The sequence below is a fragment of the Myotis daubentonii genome, chromosome 18 (assembly GCF_963259705.1).
Source record: "Myotis daubentonii chromosome 18, mMyoDau2.1, whole genome shotgun sequence".
NCBI classification, from domain to species: Eukaryota; Metazoa; Chordata; class Mammalia; order Chiroptera; family Vespertilionidae; genus Myotis; species Myotis daubentonii.
Genome location: NC_081857.1, coordinates 6,158,690 through 6,182,461, shown reverse-complemented (window position 1 = coordinate 6,182,461; position 23,772 = coordinate 6,158,690). Strand labels below are relative to the sequence as shown.

Below are 23,772 nucleotides of genomic sequence, written 5' to 3'. Positions count from 1 at the left end.
GTGCACGATTCCATGCACTGGGCCTCTAGTTATTAATAACGAACTACAACGTTCACTAATGACTGATTACTATAATCATGTTACATTCATTTCCCTTATGCGCCTTACGCGCAGGCGCACCATTTCTCTCCACTAATACTAGCAGCGAATATTTTAGCAGCCAATTGCCATGTCATTAGTCTTGGACTGACTTGTTTGGTGTGCGCAGCAGGAAATATTTCACTTTCAGAGAACAAGAAAAATCGGTTTATTTGCATTACGCTTATTAATTTGTGCAGTTATTCAGTGTCTGGTAAGTTAATGTTCAAGAAAAAATATTAATTTTTATTAAAATGTTCTATTATTTTATGTTAATGGTGACTCATTTATTTCAGCCTTTTGTATTCAGCATGTCTTTATCAAAATAAACGTACATTTCTATGAAAATTGAAGCTTTTACTTTTTTGTGGCCCATATAAACTTAAACCTTGCTTATTTGGTCCATGTTAGCCTTTGAGTTTGACATGTTTGATATAGAGAAAAAGGAACCCTCACACACTGCTAGTGGGACTATAACTTGTTACAACTACTAAGGAAAATAGTATGGAAGGTCCTCAAAATATTAAGAATAGAGCTACCATAGGACCCAGCAATCCCCCTTCTGGGTAGCTACCAAAAAAATTTGAAAACACTTATTTGTAAATATATATGTAGCCCCATGTTCATTGCAGCATTATTCACAGTAGCCAAGACATGAAAACAACCTAAGTGTCCTTTGATGGATGATTGGATAAAGTACATGAATATATATATATATATATATATATATATATATATATATATATATATATATATATATATATATATATATATATATATATAAAATCTACCAGCCATAAGAAAGGATGAATTACTGACATCTGCAACAAAATAAATAGATCTTAAGAGTATCATGTTGAGGCGTGCAGCTGCCACCGCCGCCGACGAGCCTGAGCGGGGGCGCCCTAGCCGCATCCCTCTACCGGCTGACATCCTGCATTAGAGAACTTGTGACCAAGGTGTAGCTGTGGAGAGCTGGAGACGCTGCCTAGCTTCTGCTCTGCTCCTGCCTCCTCCTCTGGCCATGACAGAGACTCGTGAGCCAGCTGAAACTGGAGGCTATGCCAGCTTGGAAGAAGACGATGAGGACCTCTCTCCAGGCCCTGAGCATTCCTCTAACTCCCAATACACACACTCAGAGCCGGACTCCGAAGAGGAAGAAGATGAAGAGGAGGAGGAAGAGGAGACCACTGACGACCCCAAATATGACCCTGGCTACAAAGTGAAGCAGCGCCTGGGTGGGGGCCGGGGTGGCCCATCCCACCGGGCTCCCCGTGCAGCCCAGCCCCAGGACCCCTCAGCCCAGCACTGCCAGCTCTGTGGCTGCTCATCCCTCGGGGAGGCCCCACCAGGCACTCCACCTTGCTGGCTCCGCTGACCCGCCGCAGCCCCCCAGGAAGCACCAGCTCCCGAAGGCCGGGTGCTTGGAGAGGGAGGGGGAGGGCCAGGGTTGGGGAGGGCCAGGGCCAGCCCGCTGGGCGGGAGGAGGAGCCGGACGAGGACGAGGAGGGCACCTACCACTGCACGGAGTGCGAGGATTCCTTCGACAGCCTCGGGGAGCTGCACGGGCACTTCATGCTGCATGCCCGGGGTGAGGTGTAGGCAGCGCCCCTGCCCAGAAGCTTGGCAGGAAGGGCGAGGTGGGAGGAGGGGGGTGAAGAGATTGGGTGGGTGAAATGGTCCTAGGGGATGGAGTACTGCCTATCTGTGTCGTCTTAGCTGTATGTGTGAGGCCAGAACAAAAGCCAAATTCTGTGTGTGTGGGGGGGGGGGGGGGGAAGAGTATCATGTTAAGCAAAGTAAGTCAGATGGAAAAGGACATGATGTCCCCCATATGGGAACTATAAAACAGAAAGCAACAAATGTACAAAAAACCCTCATCTACACAGACAACAGTATGGTGATTACCAGAGGGCAGGGCGTCGGGGGAAGCTGGAGAGGATAAAGGGGGTCAAATATATGGTGACAGAGAACTAGACTTTTAGTGGTGAGCCCACAATGCAATCTATCAATGATGTATTATAAACTTGTACAACTAAAACTTGTAAAACACTCCTACCCACTGTCACCCCAATAAATTCAATTTTTAAAAAAGAATGATTTTTTAAAAAATGTTGCTTCAAGCTGAGGCCATGATACTAAAAGCACACATGTAAGTACATACAGATATGAGAACATGAGAGGGAGAGCTGAACTGAAAAGGTGACAGGGTGATGTCTGAGCCAAGTAGAGGAGGTTGAATCCAAGTGAGTGGATGTGGAGAGTAGATGCTGACAGAGACATATTCATAGCTGACCAACCAGTTTCTTCAACCGAAACAAAACTGCCACCTACAGTCCATCTTTCAAATTGTCTACTTTTTTCCCCTGGTAAACTAGCCAACATCTGCAGAGCATGTACACTTATCCTTCTTGATGGGCTAAGAAAGTATTTTCTGTCGTCAATATTTTCTTTGATGTTTCTGTGCTCCTTGCCTGGTCAGGCTCATCCTTCGGCATGGCGGTCCCAGACTGAACAGAGTAGCACAGAAGTCAGTTCAAAAGTATGTCAAGCAGGACAAATAATCCCTCGTCCAAAATACACAAGAGTCGATCCTAGCTATTTAGACTATGAACTTTTGCTTGGCTACAATTTCATAAAGGATTCTTAAATAGCCCTGGCCAAGTGGCTTAGTTGGTTAGAGCATCATCCCGAAACGCCAAGGTTGCAGATTTTATCTCTAGTCAGGGCACATACTACAAGAAGCAACCAATGAAAGCATAAATAAGTGGAACAACGAGTAGATGTTTCTCTCTCTCTCTCTCTCTCTCTCTCTCTCTCTCTCTCTCTCTCTCTCCCTTTCCCTCTCTCCTCTCTCTTTCCAGAAAAAAAAATCAATAAGAGGAAGTAAACAAATATATCATATTTTCAAGTAGTGATAATAGAGGGGAATTAAGGAAGACATAGGGACAGACTGTTAAAGGCTCTATATTAGATAAGGTGGTTAGAGAAGGCTTCTCTGATGACTATTTGAGTAAATCCCTGAACAGGTTTACCTAAAAAAAAGTATTCCAGGTGCAGAACGTGTACTTGGCATGTTCACAAAACAGCAATAAAACCAGGGTAGCTACAACAGTAACCATAAGGAAGAGGGTAGGAGGTGAGATTGGAGAAGTAGCTGGGGATCAAATCATGTGGGGGTTTGGAGAGGCATTATTTTAAGCATCATCAAAGATGAAGTTTCACTTCTTTGTGGTGGGTCTCAGGAAGTGCCAATTAAGTTAGTATTAGCCATAAAGAGCCTTAGAGGCAAATGTACCTGTCACACGTAGGGTAAGGCATTCTTACACTGACTAGCATGATTATTAGATTATTTATTCTTCGGAAATTCCCTCACACACACACACTGGGGGATGGGATAGTTCTCAATTAACAGTTAAAAAACATCTCCTGTTCTAGCCTAGTTAATCCACTAAGGCATGCTTGTTGTTGTTTGTTTGTTTAATGCTAAGGCATATCTTCCCCATTCACATGGGATTCTACTTCTCGCCACATATGAATGGGTCCTTCTTGACTACTGTCTCCATGAAATTAACTTCTCAAACCTCAGATTCCTAACACCACTAAATAGGCAGCAGAGGAGTTAAGTCCATTTTGGCTGCATGGCATACCATAATTCTGGAGCATGGGTCATGAAAGATCTGCAGGTGATTCTAGTACAAGTAATGTGCACAATAGTTGAGAGAATGTAGAGCCCTGGAATGAGAAAGTCAATAGGCGTTTCTCTTATAAAGGTGAAGGTCTGTTTCTAAATCCCCCCTCAACATGGTTGTCAGAGTGACAGCGCTAGATACAAAGGAAGCAGCTTGGGCTGGAACAGGAGAGAAAGGAGCTTCAGAGCGGGAAGGAGAGCATGGACCAGAGGGAGATGTGAAAAGGCAAAAGGCTTTGGGATGAGCTGAGGGAGAAATTGGAGTGAGCAGAGGAAAGGAGGGAAGTCTGCAGGGTAGAGCCTGATGCCATCCTGCATCAGTGTGTCTGTCCTCACTGACTGGACCCCCAGCACCTGGGTGATCTGGAGCTAGTTATCCCCAGCACAAGGTTCACAGAGCCCTCCGACAGTCAGCACCACACAGTGTGTGAAGGTACAAGGAGAAGAGGTTTGCTCTCTTCCTCCTCTTTCACCATCTAGCTCCTTGACTTCTAGGAAAGCTAATTAGTGGTTTCTCTTTTCACTCCCGTTTCTTTCATTTCCCCCTTTCTGTCCTTTAAATCAAACCAGAGACAAAGTGACAGGACCAGGGGTGGCTGTTCATGGCCAAGAGTGGCCCATCAAACAGCCTACGTAGAGGTGGGACCAGAAAAGAGGCAATGATCAGAGGAGAACAAAACGAAGTGAGCTGCAAGGCTGCTTACGTAGGAACGTGGGATCTGCTTGTGCCTGCAAACGTTTGCTGTGGGTTCCTTTTTCTGGGCCCCTGGCATGATTCCGGGGCTGGGGCAGAATGTTAGAGGGGATCTGTCTAGGGCAGCGACAGCAAAAGGCACACAGGAGCGACAGAAGGGCGGAGGACTCAGAGACCTGTGTACCTTTGCGGAGAAGAGGGACCTAAGACCAGGCGAAGCCAGCTAGGAAGAATACTAGTAAAGAAGGGTCTGTAGGTGACAAGGGGTGTTATACAGAGGAACGCCTAAGATACGAGACGAAATGAAGGTCTTCGAAAGCAAGACTCAAAGAGCGAGGTCTCGCCGGAATCAGAAATAGCAAAACAGAGCCACAGGGACGCAGCTGCCTCACACCCGCTTCTCCCCTGCAGGCAGCTGCTCCGCCAGCGAGACCTGCTGGCCTCCAAGCAGTCTGGAAAGTCTGCACCACAGACACAAACCACAACACCCATAGTGCCCCGCGCGCAGCCAAACCCAGCCTCTTCCGGTCTCCACTGGCCAATGAGCTTTTGCCAAGGTCCTCTGCCCCGGAAAGGCCCCTGGAAGGCCCCGGGAAGGCCCCTGGAAGGCCCCGGGAAGGGTGGGCGCTTCCGGTCCGTGATTCCTTCCCTTTGCTCCTCGGAGACTCCGACGGTGCAGTTCTCGCTGCGAGACGGTGAGGCATTGGCCCCAGGCGTGGGGAAGGGTCTGCATGGCATAGGTTCCACCAACGGAAGGTGGACTGGCAGCGGGTGGAGAGCCCACCCACCCTTCGGGCTTCTTCCCCGCTTTCCATGGCCGACCTGTGGCGCATGCGCACGCCCCCCCCCGCACCCCCCCCCCCCACCTCCCATGGCCTTGAACTTTAGGTGTAATGCACTTCTCCACGCCCTGGGTGGGCCCACTTTCTCCAGGTGGACCTCTGCCGTGGAGCACACGCCCACCTTGAGAAAGACCGAGACCCCCGGTCACCGGGCCCTAGTTTGCATTGCTGTGTTCAAAGCATTGTATTTGGGGTCATGGCCCTTTAACCAAGCCCCTGTGGGAGATTGAGCAGTCACTTAAATTGCGGACGGAGCACGAGAATTCTCGCGGTTTCTGTTCTAAGGCTTGTGGCCAATGTCGAGAATTCTCAGCTTTTCATTGTCATTTAGAAACAGTGTAACGGAAAACGCATTTGCTGAAGTTAAAAATTATCAAAGGAATTAAAAGTGATTAACCCCTTGTCGTTAGTAATAAAAATAACTTTTTTATATCAATTTGATCTTTTTTAAAGTGCTCAGTAACCATGGATAGTGACGAAGAACATGATAAAATCCTGGATATATTTGCTGACAATTTATCAGATATTCCAAGTGAAAGTGATGAAAGCTTTGACAGTGGCAATGATACAGTTACTCCTTCAAAAAGGCAGACAATAGTAATTTCAAGTGATTCCGAACCTGAAAATTTGAACAATTCCACACATGATTTTGAGTGTAATTTGCGTCTTGGTTGCCAAGATAATGATTGGTCAAAAGAGGACTTTCAGCCTAATTTGGAAAAATTTGAAGGTAATTCTGGGGTTACAGTTCTACCATCTGATTGTAAGAACATCATTGAAGTCACCAACTTGATTTTTGACAACGATCTTTTTGAACTCTTTTGTCATCAATCGAACATATATTATAATCAAAATTTGGGAAAGCACAAAATTTCAAAAACAAAAAAGTGGTCTCCTGTTACTCCAACAGATATGAAAAAATTTCTAGGACTTATAGTGCTAATGGGGCGTACTCGAAAGGATACTTGGAAAGAATATTGGTCTACAAATCCAGCTCTGGCAGTCCCAATATTTCCTCAGACGATGACTCGAAATCGTTTTGAACAAATCTGGACTTATTGGCATTTCAATGACAATGCAAACCTGACTAAATCTTCATCCAGGCTATTTAAAATTCAATCTGTACTCGACCACTTTATTAGTAAATTTCAAACAATATATAAACCTATGCGAGAGTTATCATTAGATGAAGGCATGATTCCCTGGAGGGGACGTCTTCTATTTCAAACTTACAACCCAGCTAAAATTATTAAATATGGTTTACTTGTAAGAATGGTATGTGAGAGCAAGACTGGGTATATTTGCAATATGGAAATTTACACAGGTGAAGGGAAGAAATTGAATGACTCTCTTCTGTCACTGCTTCGGCCGTATCTGGATTTGGGGCATCACATATACCAAGGTAAGTATTACGGTAGCATTTCAATTGCAGAAACTTTGTTACTACATAAAACAAGAGTTTGCGGAACAATTCGAACAAGAGGCTTGCCAAAATGTTTGAAAGATGAAGCATCTACGCTTCAAAGAGGTAAAATAGCCTTCCGAAGAAAAGGTGACGTTTTATTATTGATTTGGAAGGGTAAAAGAGAAGTTCGCATTATTTCAACTATCCACGATGCTTCCTCTTGTGAAACAGAAAAGACAAATTGGCATACTGGAGAGGAAATAAAGAAACCAGTTTCTATTGTGCAGTATAATAACTATGTACAAGGTGTTGATCTTGCCGGCCAATATCTTTCAACATGTAGTATCCTTAGAAAACCAATAAAATGGACGAAGAAAGTAGTGCTTTACCTGATTAATTGTGGACTGTTCAATTCATTCAGGATTTATCAAGCGCTCAATCCAGGAAGCCGAGTAAGATACAAAGACTTTCTTTTAACTGTAGCAACAGAGTGGATCTCATCCGAAGTAGATAAATCAGCAGATCCAGAATTTAGCAATCCTGATCCATCACGTGTTAGAAGTACAAGAGCTCCTCAGAAAGATCATCCACAAAGATTATCGGGCAACATGAAGCAGCACATCCCTGTGCCAATTCCATCTTCAAATAAAAAGAAATATCCTACAAAAGTGTGCAGAGTATGCAAAAGGAACGGTAAGAGAAGAGAAACGCGTTACATTTGCCAGCTTTGTTTAGTTCCCCTTCATATTACACAGTGTTTTACTAAGTATCACACTTTAAGAAGATATTAGCTTGTAGGAACATGTAATGAATAACTTCAACATGCAATGGGTATTTCATTTTAAAGCATGCCTTTAACATTTATGTAGAACGTTTTATGTACTCATTCAGTAGAAACTTACCTGGCCACTAGGTAAAGCTAGCAACAAAACTACTGGTCTGCAATGTGTTAAGCGTCAGGACCTGGGTCTCCTCACCTGTGAAACGGATGACACAGTGAGGCACGGCCTGCCTCCTGAAGCTGCGAAAAGAGTGCTGGTGGTACCCCCAGGGGGCGGCAGCACCCGCAGCACCAGGCCCCAGAGAACCAAGGCTGACCTAGCCATTGGTCCAGCACCTGCTGAACTGAGAGCAGGAACTAGAAACAGGGCAGCATTTCTGGGGTCAGCTGAAAAGAGAAACTTGGTTGGCTTTTCCTCTATCAGCAATTCCTGATTGTTCTCTTTCTGCATATTTATAATCTGACCACTTATCTTCATCCCTACTGCCATTCACAGACCATCACCTCTTGCTTAAGTGGTTTCCCTGTCTCCAGTTCCCATCCTACTCCCGTTAGATCATTCTAAAATGCTAATTTGGTTAAGACATATGGCTTCCTTTTGCCTCCAGAATAAAGTACAAACACCTTAACAAGGCTTCCATCACCTGGCCTCTTCCCACTCCTCCAGCTTTCTCTCACTCTGTGTTCCAACTATCTTCAAATACTACCTGATCCTTTATCATACCAGGCTGCTTACCTCAAAGGCTTTTTACAGATAGAAACAACTTAATAAACATTCTCAACTCTGCTCACACAATCTTGACATGGTTTAATCAGTGTCTTCTACCATACTCTCAGCTCTCCCTTTTTAGCTCTGACAGATTCTATAGCTTTCTATTCATTTAGTTATTAAAAGTCGAGACCAGCCCTACCGGTTTGGCTCAGTGAATAGAGCATTGGCTGTGGACTGAAGGGTCCTGGGTTCGATTCTGGTCAAGGACATGTACGCAGGCTTGATCCCTGACCCTAGTCGGGATGTGTGGGAGGCAACCAATCGATGTGCCTCTCTCACATCGATGTTTCTCTCTTTGTCCCCCCCCCCCCCCCACACACACACACACTCTAGAAATCAATGGAAAAATATCCTCAAGTGAGGATTAACAACAACAAAAAAGTCCAGACCAGTGTCAACCACATCAATTCAACACCAATAGGAATCCCAGTTTGGGGTGAGGTGAAGAAGGAAACTTTTTTTAGTGCAAGCAACTCAGTTGTGACACAGCATGGCTGTGAAAATAGCATGGCTGTGCAACATCTCACTGGTGATACAACACAGCTATGAACACAGCACCGCTGTTAGGAGGCCCTGGGCCATGCTACTCTGACTAGCTCTGTGCTTCTCTATATGCCAGTCTGGTCTGGTCTTCTCTGCTCTGTAGAGATATCTTTATTGTTACGTCTTTGGCGGTTCAGATCTCGTTAGGGAAATGCAGTCTCCAGTCCAGGGGTGGGCAAACTTTTTGACTCGAGGGCCACAATGGATTCTTAAACTGGACGGGAGGGCTGGAACAAAAGCATGGATGGAGTGTTTGTGTGAACTAATATAAATTCAAAGTAAACATCATTACATAAAAGGGTACGGTCTTTTTTTTTTTTTTTCTTTTTTAGTTTTATTCATTTCAAGCGGGCTGGATCCGGCCCGCGGGCCGTAGTTTGCCCACGGCTGCTCCAGTCTATAGTGAAAAGAGAAAGTGCACTTTTAGAGCCAGAGAGGAGCTGACATATAGACAGAAGTCCCTGCCCAAGTTGATCCCTGATTGGTCTATCTTCATGAAAATAAGGGCTCTAGTCCTTGCAGTTTGATTGGTCCAAAGGGCATTGTTCTAATTGGTCAGAATGGAGTTGCTCTGATTGGTCAGTAAAGAAGCTGATGTTAGCTGCACTATTCCAGTTGGATCAGGAAACCTCAGTCCTATTGGTTGAAATAGGATTCCAGGAACTTAATAAGGGCTGCCTCCAATGGCAGAAACACAGTGCAGGCAGGCACTTGTGCAGAGGCAGGTGGTTCAGTGCACGCTTCTCCCCGAACTGCAGTTTGCATGAGAGGTCTCTGTGTAGAAATGGCTGCTAAGCTCTGATTTTTTGTTTCTGTTGTGTGGTTTGTTTTTGCTTTAATATTTTTATTGATTTCAGAGAGGGAGAGAGAGCACCTTATCATAGCACCTACCACAGAGAACAAATCACAGAGAAACATCAATGAGAGAATCATCGATTGGCTGCCTCCTGCACGCCCCCTACTGAGGGGGTCGAGCCCACAACCTGGGCATGTGCCCTTGACTGGACTCGAACCTGGGACCCTTCAGTCCCCAGGCCAACCCTCTCTCCACTGAGGCAAACAGGCTAGGGCTGTTCGTTTGTTTTTTAATTTGATCCCAGTTCAGCCACCAGGAGCCCATCTTGGTAGATATTCTCTTTCTCAGGGTCCAGACTAGTATAGTCCACGTTAAAACTTCAATTGCACATCAAGTTTTAAGGTCCTTCTTCCCTCAGCACCAACCAGGTTTCAGCAGTGGGACTATGGGGAACAGGTGCATTCCGTCCTGTCATAGAAAGCACTCTCTCTCCCTCATTTAAACTACTTCCGTTGGGACCTGGAGGAAGGATTGAGGCGGGTAGGGGGAAATGGTCAAAAACTCTTTACTAACTGGTCATCTCATTGCAGTCATCTGTTGGTTGTGTGCCTCCCAGGCTAAGACAAACTGGTCATGGATACCTTCCATTTTTGAGCTGCCCAAATGTTAGCTCTGCTTTTTTGTTTCTGTTGTGTGGCCAGGCCGGGGGACCCCATCAGGGCATGATTGGGACCGGGTAGGGAATGTTGGAGGTTGGCCAGCCAGGGAGGGGCTGTGGGAGGGCTTCAGGGCTACAGAAGGAGATGTGAAAAGGCAAAAGGCTTTGGGATGCTGGCGTGACACACAGTGACAGCTCTTTCCTTGTCGACCCTCCCTCCTTGCTCCAGTGATCACAGAGAACAAATCAGCAGGCTTGTCCAAGCAGGAACTGAGATGTCCGGCCCATCTCACTCAGTCCCAATCGGCCAAACCCCAGCAGCAAGCTCACTTACTGGTTAGAGCATCTTCCCCCTGGTGGTCAGTGCACATCATAGCGAGGGGTTGAGTGGTCTTAGCATATCATTAGCATATTGCACTTTGATTGGTTGAGCGGACGACCAGATGACGGGACACTTAGCATATGAGGCTTGTATTATATAGGATAGGAAGTTCACATCTTGCTAAGCCAAATTGTAGGAGTGTATGGGGCACGGGTACAGTGTTTTGGCCAGGTTCAAGCCTCAGACTAATGAAAGGACAGGGTCCTCTCATTGCCACGTGCAAGTCCCAGCTGGAGGGCAGGGCCCTCCCAGCACAATCATAGCCAACGGCTGTGGTTGTAAGCTTGAACCTATGGTCCGAACACGTAGCCCCACGTGCCTTGTGATAGAGTTCGGGTGCATGTAGTTGAGTGAGCTTGAAACTCACGAGAATGCTGTAAACAATGTGATCACGCCCCTACTTTGCCTCGTGGCATCCGCTATAAAATAAAGACACGGCTGTGGGCGCTGGCGCTGTCTCCTCATCAGGGAGCAGCGTCCCATCGAGACCCAGCTATTCTCTTGTCTGTCTTTCCTTAATCCTTTCAACGCCCCCCCCCCCCCACTCGGGATCACCCTTGGTTGTGCTGGCGTGGCACAAGTGGTGCCCAACCAGGGACTCAGTCCTGGGACCAGGGCCTGAGTTTTGGCTCTAACAAGTGACGCCAGAGCAGGCCCTTTGGCCATAACAAGTGGCGTCGGAACAGGCCTGTGTTCGGGGGAATTTAAAAAGAGGTCAGGTGAAAGGAGGCTCCAAGTTGCGCGCAGAGAGTAAGTTTAAAAAACAAAAGTAAAAAAATAAGTTAAGCTTAAAAAGCAAAAGTAGGAAGGCCAAAAAACAAAAATAAGGTAGGGAGCTGAAGTGTGGTAAAATTAGCTCGGTGTAAAACATGGGAATAATGCTTAATTGAAGCATTTTTAAAGTCTAAGCGGTCGGAAATAAGCAGTAGAAATAAGCGGTAAGAAATAAGCTGTAGAAGTAAGAAATAAGTAGAAAGAAGCGGTAGAAATCGAAAATAAGCGGCAAGAAGCAAGCGGTAGAAAACAGGTGGTAGGAAATAAGTAATTAGGAGGTACAAAATAAGGCAGAAATCTCCTAGGTTTTGTTTAAGCCACTGTAAAGCAGGAGATGGCTGTGGTGATGATGTTTAAGGAAGTAATTTTATTTTAGACCGAGATTGTAAGCTCTTGCAGCAGTTGCATTGTTTCTAGGCTTTGGTTATCTTTGCATGTATGAACTGATAGCTCCCTGGGACTTCGGGTCTGTGTGAGACGCCAGACTCAGAGTTGGAAGTCTCCGGCTCTGCAGACCGAGGGCTGCTCGTTTCCATGCAGCAGCAGCTAAAGAAAGAAGCTGAGAAGGGACCAGACTTCCACCGGTGTGGACGGGGCTGATTTGACTGGGACTGATGCAGACTCAGTGCCGAGGTCAGCCTTCCAAACAGCCTGATCCAGGGGACTGGTTTTGCATCAATGACATCTTTGCATCAGCGAGATATCAGCATGGAGTCAGCTGAAGAAGATGGTGACTGAGGCCAAGCAAATGTTAGAAAAGCAAGTGGAAGCTATGCTAGCGTTGGTGAACTGTCAGTTTTCTGTAAAATCTTGTGGACTGTCCGTTTTCTGTAAAATCTAAGGACTCTGGGTAGAATGTCCTGAAAACGTTAACATGTTTGTAGTTTGGTTTTGCATTGGTATTGTTTTGTTATTAGCCAGAGTTTTTTTCTCTCTTGTTAACATTGCTGTGTCTATAGTTTTGTTAATAGCCAGAACTTTGTTTTGATGTTTTGATGATGCTGAATAATTTGTTTAGAGTTTTTTGGATAATGTAAATAGGTGTATTTAAAAACAAAAGTAAAGGGGGATATATGGGGGCGCGGGTACAGTGCTTTGGCCAGGTTCAAGCCTCGGACTAATGAAAGGACAGGGTCCTCTCATTGCCACATGCAAGTCCCAGCTGGAGGGCAGGGCCCTCCCAGCACAATCATAGCCAACGGCTGTGGTTGTAAGCTTGAACCTATGTAGTTGAGTGAGGTTGAAACTCACGAGAATGCTGTAAACAACGTGATCACGCCCCTACTTTGCCTCGTGGCATCTGCTATAAAATAAAGACACAGCTTGTGGGCGCTGTCGTTGTCTCCTCATCAGGGAGGCAGCGTCCCACCGAGACCCAGCTATTAGTCTCTTGTCTGTCTTTCCTTAATCCTTTCACCCCCCCACTCGGGATCACCCTTGGTCGTGCTGGCATGGCACAGAGTGGCAGCTCTTTCCTTGTCAACCCTCCCTCCTTGCTCCAGTGATCACAGAGAACAAATCAGCAGGCTTGTCCAAGCAGGAACTGAGATGTCAATCTCTCCTTTATGAGTAGTTCTCTTGAAGACCCCTCACTTGGAAGTGAGGACCAAATGCATAGCACTGGATCCCTTGACTGGTGACAGACACATGACCTCATCAACCCGCCCTTCTATGTTTACCTCCACACCATCTTCTATTTATTTTCTAAGGAGGTAGAAGATGGAATATGGTTTGGGACAGCAGAGCTGGCTTGCCAACTGCTGATGGTACCTTTCAGATTGGTGCCCTCACTGACAATTCCAGGGCACCAAATGAGTCACTAATATACTGTAAAACAAAAGTTCTCTCCTTTGCCCAGAACACTTGGCCACACACTTTGACACCTCTTCTTGTTCCTTTTTCTGTGACTAGCTCCTCCTTATCTTTTAGGTATCAATGTAGATATCATTGCTACCAGAAAGAAATCCTAACACTGCCACGCCTAAGGCAGGAGACTTACCTATCAGCTCTCAAGCTCCTGGTGCCTTCCTTATCATAGCACCTACCATGTTATCTTCTAAGTGATTATTGATAGTCTGTCTTCCCGGTGAGACTAAGTCCCACAAGGGCTTGAACAGTGTCAGCTTGGCTCATCTCTGTACTCATAGTGCCTCACACACAGAAAACACTCAGTATTTGTTGGATAAATAACAAATGATTCCTATGGTTTTGGGTAACAGTCTACGTGATTTGCAAAAGCCTAGGGTCCTGCTGAAATTGCCATTGTCCCTGCTTCCTCCAACACCCTGAGAACTACTGAGCTTCACATATCAGATTAGTTGGTAGAACATCTTTGAAATATCTAAATGGCTGTGTTGGAATCTGTGCTTTTATAAATTCATCTTATTTGATCAGCCTTCCCTATAAGCATTTGCAAAGTTTGCAAGAGAAGAAATTGTGAGACAACCAAGGATAGGGTGTTACCCTAAACTCCTTGCTCCAGGCCTCACAGGTCCAGATCCCTTTCCCAGGTGATTAAAAGTTTGACTCTGTCCAGTAGGAGTTCCCTTTCCACTATTTGACTCAAATTCAAGGGAAATTATGGCTTCTACTACTACTACAGTAGAGCCTCTGAATGTGACATTCATTCATTCGTTCAACAAACTGCTGTTAACTGACCTACAAGGGCTTTGGGAGCTTTAACCCTTTGCGGTCCAATTTTATTTTTGGAATTCAAACAGGTCCGAATTAGAAGTCCTTCCTCTCTTGGTTGCAGTAGTTCCCTGGCGGAAGTTGCCAGTTAGTTCAATCACCAACTCAGCTCGACATTGGACCTGCTACTAGCGCCTGGTCTGTCGAGTCAGCCTCGATGTTGGACCGCAAAAGGTTAATGTGTATCCGGGCGGGAGCCCAGGTTCGTGGAGACAGGATGGAGGGTGAGCAGCTTCCCTAAAGTAAGGGTATTCCTATGCTCAGACCCTGGGCAGATTCCCGAGGAGCCAGAGCCATTCCTTCCTCCCCCCCTCCCACTCCGCACTCCACCATGAAGCAGGAAGGAAAGCTTATGCCATAGGCTTAAGGAAAACGGCCCCTTGGGTTTCAGAGCCCTGGGATGAAAGAGGGATATTGTTTCCAGGAAGCAGTTCCAGACATAAGATCCTCCCATATCCCCTGTCCTGAATTGTCTCTTCTCTCCTTTAACATGGAGTAGCATTTTTTAAAAATATATTTTTATTGATTTCAGAGAGGAAGGGAGAGAGAGAGAGAAACATCAATGATGAGAGAGAATCATTGATCAGCTGCCTCCTGCATACCCCACACTGGGGATGGAGCCCACAACCCAGGCATGTGCCCTGACCAGGAACCAAACCTGGACCTCCTGGTTCATAGGTCAACACTCAACCACTGAGCCACACCTGCCGGACTAAAATGGAGTAGCATTTTTGTCTGAAGAACCAAGTTCCTGGATTAACTAAAACATGAATTTGCAAATGTATATATTGGGTGATATTTATATGCAAGTGAGAAGGGAAATAGGGGGGCAACTTTGGGGGCTTACAGCCTAGTTCAGTATCTAGGTAAACAGTACTCTTACTAGTACTTCCCCATTTTAACTGAGTTGGGCGGAGCTGCAAAGCCCACCCCAAGGGGCCCGCCACAAGAAGATACATATATCAACACCTCCCCACATTGGCAGTTCAGGCTTTGGATCAAAGTCCCCTGGACTAGCAGTGCTGCGTAAAAAAGGTTTTACTTTCCCTTTTCCTCTGGGTGCCGGCTGTCATTCTCCTGGGTCATCTGCCACAACACAAGTTTCTTAGTATACTACAATAGAGACCCAGTTCCTGCTTTCAAGTTACAATCTAGTAAGAGGGGGCTGGGGGAAGCATTAAGTACTATGATAGAAATATCCATTTATGGCCTGGATGCTGTGGAGGCCAGGGTCCTAAAGAAAATAAAACTGGTTTAGACTGAAAGTAGACATTGACCAAGCAGAAAAGGAGGAGGGAGAGATGTAGAATTGCTGGCAGAGTGAACACCAGGTACAGAGACCAGGAGATAACAGAAGCAAACCTTTGCTGAGCTCCAAGCTTGTGCTGGACACTAAGAACTTCACAAGTATTACCTCCTTTGATTCTCACAACAACCCTTTGAAATATGAACTATGATAAACCCCATTTTATAGATGAAGAAACTGAGACATGGAGACGTGAAGTAAATATATTGAGCAAAATCACAGTTTACTTACTAACTGATTGAGCCAAGACTCAAACCAGGAAGGTTCTGCCTTTCACTACTTTGCTACCAGGAACTTGAGGACATGGTAAGTTGTCTTGTAAAGGAGTATGAAATGCACGGGAAAGCATGATAGGAAAAGAAAACAGGCTAGTAGGTATGGAAAGACAACATGAATGAAGAGCTTACACATCATACTGTCTGGTGGTATTTGGACTCATGTTAAATGTAACAGATCAGCCCTGGCCAGCATGGATCAATGGTTAAAGCATCAGCCTGCGCACTGGAGAGTCTTGAGTTTGATTCCCAGTCTAGGGCACATACCTGGGTTGCAGGTTCAATCCTCTGCCCAGGTCGGGGCCTGTGAGGCTGGCAACCAAACAATGTGTCTCTTTCACATCGATGCCTCTCTCTCTCTCTCTCCCCACCCCTCTCTCCCTCTCCCTCTCCTTTCCTTCCCCCTACCCCTTCCACTCTCTACAATCAATGGGAAAAAATAAGTGAGAACTAACCAAAAAAAAAGGGGGAACAGAGATCAAAATTAAGGATTTTTAGTGAAGTGGTCTGATTTATGTATATTACTCTTAACATTGAGTAAGACAGATTATAAGGAAATAGGACTGTTAAATGTCTGAAGACCAATTGGTAAACTGTTGCAGGGATCCAGACAAGAACTGATAAAGACCAAGAAATTAAAGTTTTAACTAAGGTAGAAGCAATGGGGGTAGGAAGAGTGGATGGACATGAGAGGTGTTTCAGAAGTGGAACTGATAGTATATTGAAACTGAGCCAGTGCAGGGAGCGGAAGTGAAGAGCAATCTAAAATGGCTCCCAGGTTTCTTATTGTGGAGAAAGGAGAGAGAGAAGTTGACTTGAATGGGAAGATAATTAGGTCGGGTATGATTGTGAGGGTTTGAGATGCTTGTGTAATAGATGAGTCAACTGGAACAATGAAAAGCTAGGTTTATGAATCTGGAGTAAGAAATGAGATCTGAGTCAAGTTACAGATTGGAGAGTCATGTGGCATGTAGATTGTTATTCAAACCACGAGAATGGATGAGATAACCCAGAGTAGATTTCAGAACTGAAAAAGACTGAAGGTGGGCTCTGGAAAAACATCAGAGATACAACAGGGCAATTGGATGCAAGGGGACCAGGAGGAGCCAAGGTAGGTGGAAATTGTGGGTGTGCTGCCACCAAAGCTAAGGGGAGAAAAGGGTTTCAAGAAAGAAAAATGGGTCAATTCTGACATCTCAGGATAAAATTTGGAAAGTGTTCCTATATTTGAGATGGAGAAGTTGTGGCTGGCCCTGGGGGAAACTAAATGAGCAGTGGGGATGGAAGCCAGATCAGAGTGTAGGTTTAGGAGCGTGTGGGAGGAAGGAGATGGAGATGGCACTTCTCAAGAAGCTTGGTTTTGGTGGAAGGGAACAAATACAGGATCAAAGGCTTTGTTTTGTGTTGTTGTTGGTTTTTTTTAATATATTTTTATTGATTTCAGAGAGAAAGGGAGAGATAGAAACATCAATGATGAGAGATAACCATTGATTGGCTGCCTCCTGCACACCCCCCACTGGGGATAGAGCCTGCAACCCAGGCATGTGCCCTTGACCAGAATCGAACCTGGGACCCTTCAGTCTGCAGGCCGATGCTCCATCCACTGAGCCAAACCAGCCAGGGCTGTGTTGTTTTTTATTATTTTTCTCCATCACCATTTATCACCATTTACCATGTTCCACCTCCACGTACCATCCCCCCCCCTTACACACACACACACACACACACACACACACACACACACAATCATCACACTGTTGTCTGTGTCTGTGAGTTCTTTCTCTTTTGCTTAATCCCTTCATCTCCCTCTGTCCCACCCAACACCCAGCCTCCTATCACCAGAGCTGTCTGCCTGCTCTCTATGAATCTTTCTCTACTTTGCTTGTTATTTCAGTTTTTTCATTAGATTCCACATATGAGTGAAATCATAGATATGAGTGAAATCATATGGTACTTGTCTTTCCCTGCCTGGCTTATTTCACTTAGTATAATGTGGTGTGTGTGCTGTTGTTTTTTGTTTGTTTTTTAAAATATATTTTTATGGATTTCAGAGAGGAAGGGAGAGAGAAAGAAACATCAATGATGAGAAAGAAACATCACGTGCCCTTGATGGGAATTGAACCTGGGATTAAACTCCATTATTAATTGCACATTGATGTGCAATTGAAGTTTTAATAGCTGGTTTGGCTCAGTGGATAAAGCGTTGGCCTGCGGACTGAAGGGTACCAGGTTCGATTCTGATCAAGGGCACATGCCTAGGTTGCAGGCTGGGTCCCTAGTGGGGGTGTGTGTAGGAGGCGGCCAGTCAATGATTCTCATCATTGATGTTTCTATCTCTCCCTCTCCTTTCCTCTCTGAAATCAATGAAAATATATTTTTTTAAAGAAAAAGAACAGAAAGGGAGGTGTTGCAAGTGGAAGGAACTCTTCAGTGGTAGGAAAGGGAAAGATAGCAGTGCCAAGTGTTATTTGAAAGTCAAGTTAACCCCCCTCATGTAAACACTGGCTGGAGTAATTGAGCAGGTAATCAGTAAAGGGAATTACAAACCCCTAAGAGTAGTTTATATTGATAAAAAATAAATTCATAATTACTTGAGGTTTCTAAAAGATATAACAGTACTACTTTGGGTTGACTTTTTTTTAATCTAAAGTTAAATACCCGGTTCTAGAACCAATGTCTAGAACCAATTTAATCTAAAGTTAAATACCCGGTTCTAGAACCTTATTCTGTCTCTGAGGCTTAGTTGCCTGAGAGGATTAAGCCAGCTGATGCAGGTGTAGCTCTTAGCCAAGTAGCTGGTGTAAAGAAAGAAATAATGCAGTAAATTATTGCTATGACTATCTCAAGTTATTTTTTTAGAGAGAGAGAAACATTGATTTGTTCCTTATTTATGCATTCATTGGTTGCTTCGTATATGTGCTCTGACCTGGGATCAAACCCACACAACCTTGGTGTATCATGACGAAACTCTAACCAACTGAGATACTAACCAGGATTTGAATTATTGTTTTAAATAAAATAACATGTCAAAGCACAAAGGATGGTGTCCTTAAATTTTAATTTCCTCTTTTCCATATTAGAAATTTAAACTAAATGCTCTCCATAAACAAGGCAGGAGAGATAGTGAAAGCTGGGAGGCTCTTGAGACCCTGCTACAGTATCTAGGTGAGAACATGCATGTCGTAGTCAGGGTTCTCCAGAGAAACAGATCCAATAGTACACGTGTGTGTGTGTGTGTGCATGTGTGTGTGTGTGTTTCACAAGAATTGGCTCATGCAATTACAGAGGCTCAGAAGTCTCATGACCTGCAGTCTTCAAGCTGGAGATTCCGGAAAGCCAGTGGTATAATTCAGCCCGAGTCTGAAGGCCTGAGAGCCATGAGCACTGATGCCCAAGGGCAGGAGAAGATGGACGTCCCAACTCAGACAGAACAGATTCATCCTTCTCCCACCTTTCTGTACTATTAAGACCCTCAACAGATTGGGGGATGCCCACTCACAGTGGTGAGGGTTATCTTTTTTTATTCAGTCTACTGACTCAAATGCTGATCTTTTTTCAAAATATCCTCATAGACGCACTCAGAAATAATGTTTACCAGCTTCTGGGCACCCCTTAGTCCAGTCAAGTGGACACATAAAGGCAGCCATCATAACTCGGGACTCCCAGTGTTTGTGGGGGACTCGTGTGTTTGGGATTTAAGTGATCAGTGCACAACACCTCCTGTTTTCCCACCTGAGTACATAATAGGTCTCTTTTCCTCATTTGAGTTCTGACCAGTGGTTATGAGAAATGAGGCAAATGGCAAAACTCACCTTTATAACTTATAAAGACCCTATTGGACTCTAGGGCTTAGGTTTGCAGCCGCAATGGGCTTCCTAACAGGGAAATTCAGAGTTAGACTGACTCACCTTCCCACCCTAATTATCTGCTGGGAGCCAATTCCAGCATGACAGCAGGGCTGAATCATCTGGAGTGGCGAGGGCATTTCCCCAAACCTGAAAAAGGATGATTGCTTGCTGCCAGACAGCTCAGGGCATCTTAATCTACATGTTATTGCCTCCTACTGGCCAAACACCTGAACAGCCGTAGGCTAATTCTCCCCATTCTGACAATGGACTCTATAGGAAACCCTGACCCTTTGAAGTGTATATCTCTGCCTCGCCTCAGGACAATTTGTGTTAATAAAAAGCATGGGGTCCTAAGACGAGGAGAACTTAGTTTCTTTAGCTAGGCTCCTCTGACCCCCAATGCCTTTCAAAATTATGCTTCATCTCTGGACTCTTTATTAAGTTATGCACAGCCCTTCTCCAGATTGCTGAACCGTTCTAGATGCTGGAACAAGAACCCCGGCAATTATCAATGGAAAACCATAGGCCTCTCACTCATGGGGATGTGCCCTGTAAGACTTAGAGAAAGCAGATCCAAGTAGATGCTTTCTGAATTGGGGGGGGGGGGGTGAGGGGGTGGGCGGAGAGCACGGTGTGAAGGGAGTGAAAGCCAGAGTGGAGAAAGGCCAGGAGTGTTAATATGGTTTCTGCCCCCCAAAAGAAAGCATCAGAAATGTGGAGAAAGTCTCCCTCCAATACCATGTCCTATTGCTGTTTTTCTCCTTAGGCTTTCAGACACCCCCATCTGTATGGGGACATACAGAGATGCTGGCCCTAGCCAGTGGTAAACCTGACCTCAACAGTATGGTGATTGAGCTCTAGCTGGTTTGGCTCAGTGCAGAGAGTGCCAGCCTGCGGACCGAAGGGTCCCACCCAGATTCTATTCTGGCCAAGGACACTTCAATTGCAGGTTCCATCCCTGGCCCTGGACGGGGCATAGTGTGGAAGGCAACCAATTGATGTATCTCACATCGACGTTTCTCTCAGTCTCTTCCCCTTCCCTTCCACTCACTCTAAAATGGAAACATAGTCTCGGTTGAGGATTAATAAGAACAAAAAAAACAATGTTGAGTCAGTGGATTTCTGCTAGGCACTGGAGGGAGCTCAAACTGTTCAGCTATTCAGCATGACTGTTCTGGGGCCCTGCCTCTCAAGGAACAAAGGAGAACAGTTCCGTCTGGTTCAGGGAACGGTGAGCTGTTTGTATCCTACAGGCCAGCAACCGAACCAGGAGCACTGAGGACACTACCAAGCCCAGCGCTCGCCCAGAGACTCCTCCGAACCCCAGCTAACATGAGTGAGGAGGACCCCGTCAGCCACAGCCCCAAGGGAAGATCAGGATAGGGAGGCAGAGGAGAGCACAAAAGATAAGGGGTTCAGAAGTCCAGTCTCATTGGGGAGATGAGATCGATATGCCTGATATAAAGAGCCATGAGAGATACAGACAGGAATGCTAATGGGTACAAAGTTTCTTTTGAGGGGAGGTGAAAATATCCTCAAATTAAATTCTGATGATGTTTGAACAACCCTGTTAATATACAAAACAAAAACAAAAACAGAAGCTGTACACTTTAAATGAAGGAATTTGTGGTATCCTGGCACCCAGGGCATTTGGTTGTGCCCCAAGGGGTCCAGAAAAAAAGGGAAGTTACAAGTAACCCTGACATTTCAACAATATGTTATCATGGAGCAAAAAGACAATAGCCTCAGTTAAGGTAAAGATTGACCTTGTCAGGGAAGATGCCGGCCTAGGATGTGACTCCCCACCATAACTGCTTTTAGTCAAAGTTTAATTTCAGACCATCCTTTGTGGTGACTTTAGGTCTTTGAGTTTTCAAGACTGCCATGCAGGCCACCCCTGAGCTTGTCAGGTTAGCGTGTGGCCCCTTACATCCACACCCGTGGTCGGCAAACTGCGGCTCGCGAGCCACATGCGGTTCTTTGGCACCTTGAGTTAGGCCTTAGGAGTATCCAAATTAAGTTAATAACAATGTACCTACCTATATAGTTTAAGTTTAAAAAATTTGGCTTTCAAAAGAAATTTCAATCGTACTATTGATACTTGGCTCTGTTGACTAATGAGTTTGCCAACCTCACTATAGATCTAAAATTTCTATTTTGGAATACAAGCTGAATTTCCTTGTGTAGATAGATACAGCTTAGCATAGTGGAATGAGGAAACAATAATAATCTAGCCATGGCCAAAAGAAAAAATAAAATTATTTAAATGAAAACCATATGAGGAGAGCCAAGATGGCGGTGGAATAGGCAGATGCGTCCCAGGGCTTGTCCCCGAGCAAATGGAATGAGCAGCTGAAACTAATAACACCCACCCCGAATTGGTGAAGTATACTCAGCTGGCGAGACAGTTTGTAGCCGGGAGGGGCAGAGTTCCCCTGGAAAGGTAAAAACCAGGGATCTGGGCAGGAAAGTTTGCCAAAATGAAAACCATAAAAGAGGGGCATTTTCACAGGGTAGCAGTTTCTGAACTAGAACCTTCCATTCAGATCCTAGCCTCACCCTCAAGTGACATCATAAAGCCCCAGAAGCCCCACCCATCACCCCGCACTTTGGCCAATCGAACTGTTGTCTCAGGACTCTGATTGCACTGGAAGCAGTTGTTCAACCTCGCTGAAGGGACGTCTCTGCCTGCTGTGTGAGCAACGGGATCCATCGATGTGTGGCCGCAGCTCCACAGCCATTCCTGGGACATAACAAAGCAAGTCCAGTTCTCTCGGTATTTCCTTAGTCGTTGGGGCAGTCTGCTTACACCACACATCTCGGCTCTTTTTGAGAAACCTATGTCTTTCCCACAATTTCCAGCCATCTTGTGGGGCAAGAGTACACTCGCCACGTCCACATCTGACCCTGTTTACATAGTGAAAGTTCTCTTCTTCATTGCACTTCTGATGACCCTGGTCACGCTACTCATCCTGGCCTATCGAGTATTCAGAAGCAAAAGCTATTGAACAAGAACCTAGAGCCAGACGCAAGGAAGGAGCCAACGCTGCCGGCATGAACGTCTCCAGTTCTTGGTGGAGACAGCACTGAGGTGAAGATTTGGAGACCCAAGAGGCTGGGCCACCTTGGAGCCATGTTAGAGCTGGAGCCTGGGAAGGAAGAACAGCTTTAGCCACCCAATTCCCCCAATGGCAGATGCTTCCCGGCCTCGTGTCCTTCTCTACCACGTCCTCCAGTATAGTTCATACTCATGCTGCCGCAGTTTGACTTGCCCAGGCTCCTTGGGTTTGAATGTCTTTTCTCTGTGGATCTTTTAGAATGAAATTAGAAATGGCTCTATTTCCGCATTAACAGAGGAACAAACATGGAGAATTAAAAATTGATTACAACGCTCGAACACTGTTTTTAATTGGGCATGTGTTGACTCTGGGAAATGGAAATTATTGGAAGTTCACGACATCTCAGATGTTAACAAGCCTGTACTAAAAGCTCAGTTTCAGAAGATTCTTGGAATGGAACAGCTCACCTTTTCTGGATTCTGGGTTATAAACAAATCTCTCTCCTGTTCGTCTAATTCGGGAAATAGAGAGTACTACCTCTCCAAAAATTATTTAAAGCACCAACTTTGTGGGTTAGCAAATTTTAAAAATATATTCTAAAATGATAATTTTGTCTTTTCTGAGTTTATAACAAGTTAACTTTTGAAATGAAATTCAAATCAAAGAGACAAAGGTTTGAAAATCCATCCTCATCCAATTAGGCCTGGGGTACCCTAAGGAGCATTCGACTATTTGTTAACTCTTCCTTCTAGAAACATCTATCAAGTATCCCTTTGTCTCCCTCTCACATGCACTTGACTCTGGAGTCTCAAGCCAAGAGCCCCTTCCTCAAAACTTTCCCCATTGTTTAGAATCATGGGGCTGTGTTCAGCCCCTCTACAAGTAATCTTCCCTCCACCTGGCCACAGTATCGGGGCTCTGTACTCTGCATTTCAACCCACGAGTCTTCCATTCACAGTGGTATATTGACACAAATGAGTGTGGTTTCAAAGCATCTTTGTTGGGTTCCACAAAAGACCCGTGTATGCCTCAGAGTTGGCTGAAAGATCCTCAGAACTTCTAACATCTCCAGGTCTTTCTCTCCTATCCTGTAAGCACCTCTGTTCATCCAACATGTTTACAGAGCTCTTGCTATGTAACAGGCTCTGTCCTTGGTGCTGGAGATACAAGAGAAAGG

General features: G+C 45.2%; 2 protein-coding genes and 1 pseudogene across 5 annotated transcripts; all 3 read left to right on the top strand.

Moving 5' to 3' along the window:
* The first annotated feature begins 949 nt into the window (after window positions 1–949).
* LOC132221399 (zinc finger protein 428-like) lies at window positions 950–1,726 on the top strand (annotated as a pseudogene).
* A 3,342-nt stretch (window positions 1,727–5,068) lies between these two features.
* Window positions 5,069–12,794, top strand: LOC132221241 (piggyBac transposable element-derived protein 4-like). 4 transcript variants are annotated; one of them, XM_059675372.1, is made up of 4 exons: window positions 5,069–5,158; window positions 5,759–6,707; window positions 7,132–8,977; window positions 9,210–12,794. In XM_059675372.1, the coding sequence occupies exons 2-3, from the start codon at window positions 5,771–5,773 to the stop codon at window positions 7,164–7,166; spliced, it is 972 nt and encodes a 323-aa protein (XP_059531355.1). In that variant the 5' UTR covers window positions 5,069–5,158; window positions 5,759–5,770; the 3' UTR covers window positions 7,167–8,977; window positions 9,210–12,794. The 4 variants fall into 4 exon arrangements, with proteins under 4 accessions (XP_059531355.1, XP_059531354.1, XP_059531353.1 ...); XM_059675371.1 differs by having other exon boundaries at window positions 5,759–7,403; window positions 8,597–8,977; XM_059675370.1 differs by having other exon boundaries at window positions 5,759–8,977; window positions 9,210–11,392; window positions 11,425–12,794.
* Window positions 12,795–22,376: 9,582 nt separating this feature from the next.
* SMIM42 (small integral membrane protein 42) lies at window positions 22,377–22,594 on the top strand. The gene is given in 2 exon segments (XM_059674998.1): window positions 22,377–22,541; window positions 22,544–22,594. Coding segments are annotated over 2 exon segments (216 nt in total).
* Window positions 22,595–23,772: the final 1,178 nt, after the last annotated feature.

Coding starts and splice junctions, on each gene's coding strand:
- LOC132221241 (XM_059675370.1), top strand. CDS start 5,771: ATGGATAGTGACGAAGAACATGATAAAATCCTGGATATATTTGCTGAC.